Genomic DNA, 12,270 nt, shown 5'->3' with positions numbered 1-12,270 from the left:
GAAGGTAATGATTCCATTACTTACCAGTAATCTTCATTACTCCAAATACCCTTTTTGTTGTACCAATACTTATGCCCAGGGCTGGCTTTAGCTCTGGTGATGCCCTGTATGACAGTCTTTTTTGGTGCCCCCTTACCACATGACTGCCTCCTTGCATTCACTCACTACACCCGAAATGTGCCCCTCATCTCTCCATAGCCTCCCTTTCACACACATTCATTTGGTTTAAAATGCTTGTAAAGGCGGTCTTTACTAATCCACTCAGCTATCCACATGAAAAATATAGTTCTGCTGTTTTCAGCAGGCATATTAACCTCTACACTACTTCATGGCGATTCAAAGCTGGCACTAGACAAAACTCCTATCTTCTCCTTAGCAGAAACATTAATCACAAGAGGTATTTCGACATTTTAATTGTTTCTTGAAGGCTGGACGCACACTGAACATCATTAGTCATTACTAAACACAGCTCCCCCCTGAGGTCAGCGTCCCCCAATCCAAGTCAGCACCCGGTGCATCCGCACTGCTCGCACTGCACTAAAGCCGGCCCCACTTATGCCCTCCTTGTTCCTTACCGGACCTCAATCATACTTTTTTCAGCTAAGGGACGTACAGCATGTCTTATGGGCTCCATGCCTCTTTATCACCAGATTGGTTCGAGGGCCTTGGAGGTTTGGGTGGGTGGGCTGCATTGACCCTTTTGGTAGGTTCTGGCAAGAGCGCATGCGCCTGGTTAGGTTGGACCACCTCATTTTAGTAAATATTGGTTCGGGAAACGGGAAATTCAGAGTAATTAATATTATCGGTAAGTGATGGAATCATTGGAAATAGCCCAGTCTTATTGATATTTGCAAACTTGTAAATGACCTATGCGTGCCCTGGAAATAGTCAGAGACATCCTCTTGTGATTGGCATGAGTAGAACTGTTTCCATGGTGAAAATGACAAGGAAACACCACAAAAAACGACTATGGATGTAGAACTGTCTTCACAAAGATTTTAATTAGAATTTCAGAGTTTTCCAAAACTACCCCCGAATTGTGGTTTCCAGGAATGCTCTTGGAAAATGAATTCTTGGGATATATTAATTTGAATATGCAATGAGGATGGAAACATTGGCACGCTCTTTAAAAAAAAAAAATAGGACGAAGTTTGGGCAGATCGTGCAACACGCTCTGCGATCACCCTCTTAAAATGAAATTGCTTCCATCATGGTGGTGATTTTTTACAAATATTTTAAGTTCCTCTGGGTTTCCTGCTGTCATTGCCTGACGAGTTCCTTTTCAGACAAAGCAGTTTAGAAAACGCTCTTCTAAAACATGGGTGGCACAGGGGATACAGGAAAGGATTAATTAATGAATTTAACCAGAGGAAATAATTTGTTATATCATACCAGACCAAAGGAATGCTGTCATGACCAAAAATTTCACGGATTACCATGACACCAAAGAAGGGAATCCAGCAGACACAGAAAGTACATACAATGATAGATAAAGACTTGGCTATGTTTTTATCTGCAGCCAGACGCGAATTTTTTAGATTGCTCTGTGATATTGTAAATACAACTCCGACAGTTTTATTAGAATGCAAGGCAGAGCAAAGCAATCTTATTTTCCTGATTGATGAATTAATAAAGTTCCGTCTTGTTATGATTTTGCATTGGTCAGATGTTGATGAGACTGATCTAATTTCTTGTGTTGAAAGATTGATTTCTGTTTGTTCAAAAGTCCATTTTCTTTCCGTTTTTGCAGAGGCAGTTGCAGTCTGCATAGCTTTGTTTCTGGTGCGAGCTCTTATGTTGCAGTAGATGCTCAAGTCAAAATACACGATTGCAGCAAGTGGTATGAAGACATCCACAGCAACAGAACCAAGTCTATAATATCTAATATAGAAGAACTCGGGATTACATTCGCCATCCGGGATGTTAGTGTAACCAGCTACGTACTCCCAGCATGTAATCATTGGTCCGTAGAGGAGAAAAGCTAAAGACCATACAGCCACCATCTTTATGAAGGCAGGTTTAGTCCTGTTTTGTTCAGCTCTATAGGAAGCCTTAAAACAAAATTGTACTCAACATTAATACATTCAAATATTTTATGTTTAAAATTCTTTATTGCATTTAGTTATGTAAAAAAGTAAAGAGTCAGTAAATAATATACAAGCATCATAAGATTATACTACAATACAATAACTCTAAAATATAATTCAATAATAAATAAATATAACAACATTTTAATATATCACAAAGCTTAGTACCATACAATTGCTGAGTTAGAAAAAGAAATGAGCATTTTACATTCGCATCACTGTATGGCTAAATTCCTGTCCCATGAATAACAAAGGAGATGCACTTACTTTTATAATCTCTAACATCTCCTTAACCGGTTTTGAACCAAGCTTGCTTGAAAATTTAAAAACACGTTCAATGGCCATCTCATAATGACAGGCTTTAGCCTTGTGACAATATTCCCACTTAAAACTTGAATCAAAAAGCACTACTAGGTTCTAGAAAATGTTTACAAGCTGAACTGGTGCACCTTCAATGTAATGCGACAAGGTTTTAGGTGAATTTGGGGTACAGACCATTGTGAAAGATTTAGACACAGTGGTTTGCAAATCCAAGGCCCAGATTTCTGAAGGGCCTAGCGCCACCTATCGCCACGTTAGCGTCATTATTTTACGTTAATGAGGGGATAGTGTGGCAAAAACGCTGCACCATAGCAGGCGTTAAAAGGAGGCACACCATTATTTATAATGGGCCTCTAGGTACGTTGCAGGATTAGTGCCTAAATGGTTGGTGCTAATCCTGCAAAAACAATAATAGCATAAAAAATGATGATGCTATCATCCCTAACCTGTGCCATGGTGCGCTGTATGTTAAATATGGCGCACTCATGGTGGTGTTAGGGGGGCGCAATGGGCTGCAAGAAAAGTGGTGCTTCATGACATGAAGCACCACTTTTCTTAAATCTGCGCCGATGTTTTTCATGAAACAAACAAGTCTATCAATTGTCGGAGGCCATTTTCAGCATGCCACATGGACTGCATCATCAGCAGAAAGTACTATAAGTCAATGTTTCGGGGCATGCCTCGACCTCTTAACATTAGATATCTCTTTAGTGTGTCTATATACAGGGTAAGCAAAAAATATGGGGCAACACACACACACCACTAATGAACTCCCTTACCAGTCTTAAAAGATTTGGGGGCATATTCCTGAGTCCCTATTGCAACCTTGTGCCACATTTGCAGCATTTATTGTGACACAAATGTGGCATTAAGCTGGCATTTCCCACACGCCATATTTACAAAGTGGCACAATACTTGCATTGCGCTACTTTGTAACCCCTTGCACCACACTATGCCTGCGCAAGGCATAATGTATTCAATAGGGGCATTCCAGTGCTGAGGGGCTGTAAAAATGGCACAAAGGATGCGCCATTGTTATTGGTATTTTTTTAACACCTGCTAAGTGCAGGTGTTAAAAAGAGACTCCCATTGATTATAATGGGCCTCTGGGTACTGTACAGGATTAGCGTCATAATTTATGACACTAGTCCTGCAAAGCACTGGACTAGCATCACAAATTATGACTCTAGTCAGCCTAACTACCACTATGGTGCGCCCTTCTATACTGTAAATATGGCACTACCATGGTGTTAGGGGAGGTGCTAAGGGGTGCAAGAAAAGTGGCATTGTACTAGGTGCAGCGCCAACTTTTCATAAATATGTCCCTTGGTACATTTACCCCCTTTCCCACAATGAACACAGGCAGACCTGTTAGTGTGCAACTGCGCCAAACAGTAACCAATTGATACATCTACCTCCAAAGTCTAAATTTTTTTGCCATAATTTGGACCGATTGCCCAAGTCAAATGTACTTGACAAACCAATAAATGACAAGTGCAAATTGCCAGAGTTTTCTACTGTATATTTTGAGACCAATAAATATAGATTTAGGCACTGCTCAGCCACCCTTGTACTAATTACTCAAACAGATACAGAAATATTATGAGTTATATTTATACATTTGTTAAATAAGTATGCATGCAAGCGCTATTAGCATAAAATAAATACATTACTTAAAAAGATTTTAGATGGAATATACTTCTTAACAAAGTTATTCGATAGAAAGGAAGTCAAGGACACCCGTAACCTGTATTTTTTAACAGCCACCTGCTTAGAAGTCTAATTAGCTATATCAATTATATGACTGAAACAAATCATATTTGAAAAAAGTAATTTTACTAGTATTCTTCCAGTTAGATGTTGTCGAAGACTTTTCATAATTTGTCAGTGCAAATGATTTTCATAGACAATATTGTCATAGCTGGTGAATTATTATTGTTGCCGTTGAAACAACTTTGTTTAAATGTCTAGAAGTTTGTTTATTAATGCAGTTTAGTTGTGCAACATTTCTGAAGTGACACCATTTCATTAGAATGGATGCAGTTTTTGACGTTTTGTTAATCTTGCTCATTACTCCTTCCAAAACATATCACTCTGTGTATCTTCTCTCCCCATAGTCTTCAGGCAGCACCTGATACATTGACTCAATTGGTTGTTTTCCTTATAGAGATTATTTATTGTGAATGAAACCTTTCTTCATGCCCAAAGTATCATTCTGAAGGACACTTTCTCTAGAAATTATGATGTAGGGGTGTTAGCAGACTAGTCTTTGAGTCTTTGGAAAGGTTTTGTATTGTGGTGTACATCTTCAGATTAGGCTGTTGCTGTAGAAGACTTTCTCTACCCCAGAAATGGGTTATTGTTATAATAATTTCTATGACGTTCATGTTTATGATTTGCCCAATATGTGTTATCGCTGAAATGCGAGCCCTCTGCAAACAATCTTATAAATGCCTTGGGAAGGTGGTGGTCCCTGGAGCAGTGGGGGGGGGGGGCACACCGCACCCCTGCACATGATCAAATAAATGCCCCAGGGAGATGGTGGTCCCTGGGTCAATGGGGGTCTGAAATGGACCCTGATCTCTATTTTCAGATATGCCCGGGGAAAGTGGCGGTACCTGAGGCTGCGGGGGACTGGTGGCCCCCTGCATTAATTACAATGAATGCTCCAAGCGGCCCCCCACATTTAAATTGAAATAAGCCCCAGGGAGGTGGTGTCCCCAGTGATGTGGGGGTGGGGGGGGCTGATGAATAGTGAGAGCCTGGGGTTCATTTTTTGAAAAGGTTTTTTGCCAGAACCGTGGATCCTCTGTGCATCGCGGTGAAAATGTAAAAAAAAGGCTTTTTTGCTCTGGTGGGGGTCTCAGTATCGGAGCTAAGGCTTCAGGGTGTACATACTGTGGTCCCTATTCTTTTTGTTCCCATTTTTGTCTGGTAACCAGCTCAAGCCGAGTTCCAAGATGGCTGCCAACACTTCCTGGTTTGAAGTGTTGGCAGCCAAACATATCTCAGCACAAGATTGGAAGGGGTCATGAATCCTTCACGTCCCTATATATACAACTTTGGATTTTCTTCAGTTTCTCCAAAACCACTGAACAGATTTACACCAAAATACAAAAAGGCTGTTTCTGGACTAAATTTGGTGTAATTCCATCCAGTGGTTTTGGCCCTATCGCTGTTCAATTATTCCTAAGGGAATTAACATTGGAAACACTATTAATTTCACCAGCCCCTTCTCTGTACCCACTTCACAGATTACCAAAACACTTTCCAGACAGCAGCTCAAGTGACTGTCAAATTGTTTTGGAAGTTTTCGTGAAGATTCGTCAAGCAGTGCCAAAGATATGGGCAAGCAAAATACAGCTTTTTCAATAGAAACTAGGTCCAACTATAACTGCCTAGTAGCAACCACCAATAGATATTATTAATATAGATCTCTCTCACTCTCTCACTCTTTCTATATATATATATGTGTATATATATATATATATATATATATACACATATATATGTATATATACAATTAAAAAAGCAAGGGTTACAGAGGCATCATAGTTCATTTCTGAATTTACTCGCACAAAATTAGGGAAATTCAGCAGTTAGTTCAAGTAACTATAACTTGTGCCCCCGCCATGCACAGTTTTTACTTCAATAATTTGACTGCTAATATTTCATTGATATTTTTATTGACAATATAAAAGTTGTCATGAGTACTGTAATATCTGAAGTAATTAGCAGTGCATGGTGAGGGCTTGGAGTTATAGTTACCTTAGGTCGTGAGTTATAGTTACTTGACCTATCCCTAACGATAACTGATGAATTTCTCTGGTTTCGTGCAAGCAAATTCAGACCATAACTATTTCGTCCCTGTATCCTTTCTTTTTTTAAGTGAATTTCTGTGCTTTTTTAATTCTATTTCCTAACTATAATTGTCCCTCTCACTCTAGTTTTTTCAGTGAATTTTTTTTCTCACGTAAAGAAATGTTAATTTCTGTACGTTAATCCAACCACCCCCATGCACGGTGTAGGAAGGTGGCTTTCTTCTAGTATGGTTACCCCCCCTTTTTTGCCTGTTTGTCAGTGTGTTTTTACTGTCTCACTGGGACCTTGCTAGTCAGGACCCCAGTGCTCATAGTTTGTGGCCTATATGTCAGTGTGTTTTACTCTGTTGTCAGTATGCTTGACTGTGTCACTGAAGTTCTATTAACCAGAACTCCAGTGTTTATGCTCTCTCTATAGTTTAGTGACTCCATATTCCAATTCAGATTGGTACACCAGCTCCCCCTTATAAGTTCTTAGTATATTGGACCTTTGTACCCAGAGCATTGGTGTTGCAGGAGATCCCTATGGGCAGCAGCATTTCTTTTGCCACCCATAAGGAGCTCATACAAACACTCTTTCAGGACTGCCACTGCAGCCTGAGTGAAATAGTGCACACACTATTTCACAGCCATTTTCACTGCACCAGGTAACTTATAAGTCACCGATATGTCTAACCTTGAGTCACTGAAGGCTAGGTGCAACGTTACTGTGTGTGAGGGCACACTAGCAAAGGTGCCCCCACATAGTCCAGGACAAACTTCCCGGACTTCATGAGTGCAGGGATTCCATTATAAGAGTGGACTACATATAGGTTAATACCCATATGTAGCTTCACAATGGTAACTCCGAAAATGGTCACGTAACATGTCTAAGATCATGGAATTGACCCCCATGCCAAATCTGGTATTGGGGAGCCAATTTCATGCATCCTGGGGGCTCCACTATGGACCCCAAGTACTGCCAAACCAGTACTCTGGGGTTTTCTCTGCAGCTACAGCTGCTGCCACCCCACAGACAGGGTTCTGCCCTCCTGGGGTCTGGGCAGCCCAGGAAGGCAGAACAAAGCATTTCCTCTGAGAGCAGGGTGTTACACCCTCTCTCTTTGGAAATAGGTATTAAAGGCTGGGGAGAGGTAACCTCCCCCAGCCTCTGGAAATGCTTTGAAGGGCAAGAAACGGTGTCCTCCTTGAATAAGCCAGTCTACACCGGTTTAGGGAACCCCCAGTCCCTGCTCTGGCGCAAAAGTGGACAAAGGAAAGGGGAGTGACCACTCCCCTGTCCATCACCACACCAGAGGTGGTGCCCAGGGCTCCTCCAGTGTGTCTCAGACCTCTGCTAATCTTGTTTCTGGAGGTGTGGGGGCAATCTGGAGGCCTGTGAGTGGACAGTGCCAGCAGGTGAAGTCAGAGACCCCTCATGAGAGGTGCATACCTGTCTAGGTGGCTAATCCTCCTCTGAGGGTTATTTAGGGTCTTTCCAGTGGGCTTTCCCTCAGATTACGACTTGCAAGAATACATCAGGGTTCCTCAGCACTTCCTTCTTCGACTTCTGCCAAAGATCGACCGCTGACTGCTCCAGGACGCCTGCAAAACTGCAACAAAGTAGCCAGAAGACTACCAGTGACATTGTAGCGCCTAATCCTGCCTGCTTTCTCGACTGTTTCCTGGTGGTGCATGCTCTGGGGGCTGTTTGCCTTCACCCTGCACTGGAAACCATGAAGAAATCTCCCTTGAGTCGACAGAATATTCCCCCTGCTCCAACAGGCACCAAACTTCAGCTTCACCAGTATTCTGGGTCCCTTCTCATCCTGATGAGCGTGGCCCTTGGAACACAGGTAGTTGACCCAAGTGGCCCAGACTGTCCAATGGTCCAACTGTCCAAATTTGGAGAAGGTAAGTCCTTGCCTCCCCTCCCCAGACAGTAAGCCTGTGCACCGTGTGATCTGCAGCTACAAGGACCTCGTGGCTAATAATGTAAAATAAAGGAGGCAGTCTGCCCCCTGTAGCTATGGGGACAACCACCTCCCCAGTGCTTATTCCAAAATTAATTCAGACCCCCTGCCCTGGGAGCTGCTTCCTTCCCAGTGCTAAATTGTCTAAATTGTAAAGTTAAAGGAGGACCCCTCATGGAGCCTTCAATGACCCTGGAAACCGTGACCCCACAGGCCCGACTCCTGCTATCTCCTGAGCAGCTTTGACAGCTCCCACCACGTCAGAGCAAACACTCCACTCCCAGTGAGAGAGAGCTGTCAAACAGCTTCCCTCACTGTGAGCAGAGGATTCCACTGTTTCAATGCCTGCAGAGATGCAGGCAGGGAAATCAAGGGAACATTGTTCTCACAGGGACCGGAGTGCTTTAGCAGCTCCCCCTCTATGACAGCAATGCTGGCTCTCACTCAATGTGGGAGTTGGCTGGGACTGCGGGCCTACAGACTCCCCCCAATGTCCCCAACATTGTCAATGGGTGCCCTTAGGGCACCATGGTCACATGGCCAGGCCCTGGGGATGTGCTCCATGAGGATGAGATAGACCTAGAGAGGGGGTGCTCGGCTCCTGACACCCCAAAAAATGAAACATTTTAATGTTTGGGCCGGGTACTGTGGGTTGTGGTACCACAGGCTGAGATTGGCCTCTGGAGGTGGGCTGCTTTCCCCAACTCCCAAAAAAATAAAATGTTTTGACCGGACTTCGGGGGATGACGTTCCTGGTGCCGAGACAGGCCTGGGGAGGCAGGCTGCGCAGTCCTCCACTCCCAAAAACATTAAATGTTTGTGTGGGTCCTTGGGGGATGGTGTACCCATGGTCAAGATCAGCCCAGGGAGGGCGGGCCTTGTGCCACCCCTCCCAAAAAAAGAAAATGTTTAGGCTGGGCCCCAGCGGATGGGGTCCATGAGGCCAAGATCAGCCTGGGGAGGGGGTTGGTGTGGACCCCCTCACAAAAAACAATAAAATGTTTAGGCAGGTCTTGGGGGATGGGGACTGCAGGGTCAAGATCTGCCTAGTGAGGGATTCCACACGGCCCCACTCACTCCAAAAAAATATGAATTCTAGGCCCCAGGGGATGTGGTTCCCGGTGCCAAGACCAGCCTGGGGAGGGGAGCCAAGCTCCCTTCCTCACCCAAAGAAATAAATATATTAAATCTGGGCTCTGGGGGATGGGTTTTTCATTGCTGAAATGAGCCAGGTGAGGGGAGCCGAGTGGTCCCCTCACCAAAAAAACATTTTAGAAGGCTCCCTGGGTCTGAAACCAGCTGGGGGAGGGGGTCATCATGGACCTACGCCCAGCCCCGGCTTCACAAAACCAGAGCTGTGTGGAGTGTAGGTTTGGGTGTTTAGGGGGTTTTACTGCAGGAGCTGGCTACAGGCCAGGACCTGCGGCCAATCCCACCATGTATGGCCAAAGGCCATATGCGGCGCAAGGGCACAAGGTTCGGTGATTATGGGGGATTACGCCTGGCCACAGGCCTTGCTGCCAACTGCTGCCGGGCATGGCGGCGGTGGTTGGATTAACGTATAGTAATGAAAATGACTTTATATTAAACGAACCATAGAAATACACTGAAAAAAAACAAAGGTTACAGGGGCGTTATACTTAGAGAATTGAATTTATAAACTGTAGACATTCACGTAAAAAAACGAAGGTTAAAGGGATGTTATAGTTATGGTCACATTTCAAACAATCAAAACCATAAAAATTCACCTGTTATAGTTAGAGTTATCTCAAGTAACTATAACTTGTTCTGTAAGGTAACTATAACTCACGCTCTACTAATTACCCCACAAATTACAGCACTCATGGTATCTTTGATAACATGATTGACAATATCAATGTAACATTTGCAGTAAAATGTCTGATGAAAAAACTGTGCATGGCAGGGGCGCAAGTTATAATTACCTTAGGGAATGGTTACTTGAGATAACTATAACACGTGAATTTGTATTGCTTTGTATGTTCAAAATGTGAGACTAACCATAACGTCCCTGTAACCTTTGTTCTTTTAAATGTAAATATATATATATATATATATATATATATATATATATTTATGTGTGTGTGTGTGTATATGCATATCTAAATATATATATATACTGAAAAAACTAAGGTTACATGGACATTATAGTTAGGAAATGGAATTTAAAAAAAACCTTAAAAATTAACTGAAAAAAACAAAGATTACAGGGATGTTATAATTAGGTTCTGAATTTACTGAAACAAAACCATAGAAATTCAGCAGTTATAGTTGTAGTTATTTCAAATACCTAATAACTATAACTCAGGCCCCCTCCATGTCAGCAGCCAAGCACTGTAACTGCCCACCCCTGCTATGTACTGTGCTTGGCCTTCGGGTGTGCGCATTGAGGGTTGGCTGCAGCGTCTGGGTTGTGGCCAGTCCCTGCGGCCAAACCCTATAACAACTTAACCCTGCACAGTCCCCCTTCCTAGGCTGATCTCAGCCATAGGGATCCCATCTCTTGGGGCCCAACCTAAATATAAAAAAAATTTGGGTGAGGTGGGCCGTGTGCCCCCCCAGGCCGATCTCAGCCCCAGGAATCTCATCCTCCGGGGCCCAGCCTAAACACTGAATTATTTTGGCTGGATGGGGCTGCGCGGTCCTCCTCCTCAGGCTGATCTCGGCCCTGGGGACACCATCCCCCGGAGCCCGCCTAACCATTTACATTCTTGGGGAGGTAGCTGCATGGCCCCTTTCCTCTGGCCAATCTCACCCCCAGGGACCCCATCACCCGAGGCCTGGTGATCCCATCCCCAGGAGGGCAGCCTAATTCGTTTTTTGGGTGGGTGGGGACCACGCAGCCCCCCTCCCCAAGACGATCTTGGTCCTGGGGACCCCAGGACCTGGCCATGTGACCGGGCACCAGTCACAAAGTTGTGGATCGTGGGGAGAGCCTGAAGGCCCCATGGACCCAGCTGGATTCCCGCCTCCTGCAGGAACCAGCATTGCTGTCACAGAGAGGGAGCTGCTAGAGCAGCTCCCTCTCTGTGAGAGCAATTGTTTCCTCTGTCTCCTTTCCTGCAGAGACAGTGGATACATCTGCTTGCAGTGAGGGAGATCTGTTTTAATGCTCTTACTTACTGTGAGCAGAGTGTTTGCTGTGAGTTGGCGGCAGCAAACCACAGCAAAACACTATGTCCTGGGGGATGGCAGTCCCAAGGGTGCACTCAATTAGATGATTGCCCCAGGGACATGGCAGACCCTTGGGCTGCTGTGGGGGGGGGGCACATGGACCCTCTGCACTCAATTTGGTAGATGCCCCAGGGAGGTGATAGTCCTCGGGTTTAGGGGTGCTGCATGGCCCCCTCAATAAATTTGAAAAGTGCCTTAAGGAGGCTGTGGTTCCTGGGCTGTGGGGAGATCCACACAGCTTCCCCCCCACTAAATTTGAAAAGAGCCTCAGGGAGGTGGCAATCCCCGGTGCTGCGGGGGAGGCTGTAAGGCCCCCGCGCTGGGCAGCTCCCCACATCCATTTTGACAAATACAGCGGAGAGATGGCAGTTGCTGGGGCTGTGTGGGGGGCAAGTACACCCCCACTTCCAAAATATGAAAGCCCCCAGAATGTGGCCCACACAAGGGTTTCTAAAAAACACAAAAACGGTAACCAGCGCTTGTTTTAAAAAAATTATAATCTGTGAATTCACGATGTTGTCACAAATGTGTGTCAGAATCTTTTCAAAAAAGTGTTTTTAGCCCTGGGGGGGGGGGGGGGTCCCCTCTGGGACAGCAACATAATTAAGGGGTCAGAGTGACTCTACCCTGGCCCCTTTTTTTTTTTAAACGTTTTTGTTTTCCAGCAGTTGGTCAAGGGAGTGCAAAAATGTTACTCAATTTCTTTTTCTATGGAGTTTTGTACTTTGCATAGAGCAAAACTGTCAGCTGGAATTCTGTGAAATTTGGCAGTATTACATAGTAGGGGAATAGATGACTCTTTTCAGTATTGGCAACAAGTAAAGAAAGTGAAAGTTAGGTTTTATGGTATATTTAGCTATATCAGTTGCAGCAGTGGTACAGGTGTACAACTCTGGT

General features: G+C 44.3%; 1 protein-coding gene across 1 annotated transcript in view; it reads right to left on the bottom strand.

Moving 5' to 3' along the window:
- The window catches only part of LOC138276528 (histamine H3 receptor-like), a 52,296-nt gene that overhangs the window by 7,411 nt on the left and 32,615 nt on the right, over nt 1–12,270 (bottom strand). The window contains exon 3 of the mRNA XM_069219200.1: nt 1,393–2,051. Coding sequence (XP_069075301.1) covers nt 1,393–2,051 — 659 coding nt within the window. The remainder of the gene's footprint in view (nt 1–1,392; nt 2,052–12,270) is intronic.

This window comes from Pleurodeles waltl, chromosome 2_2, assembly GCF_031143425.1.
Source record: "Pleurodeles waltl isolate 20211129_DDA chromosome 2_2, aPleWal1.hap1.20221129, whole genome shotgun sequence".
Taxonomy (NCBI): domain Eukaryota; kingdom Metazoa; phylum Chordata; class Amphibia; order Caudata; family Salamandridae; genus Pleurodeles; species Pleurodeles waltl.
This window is presented reverse-complemented; position numbering and strand designations above follow the sequence as displayed.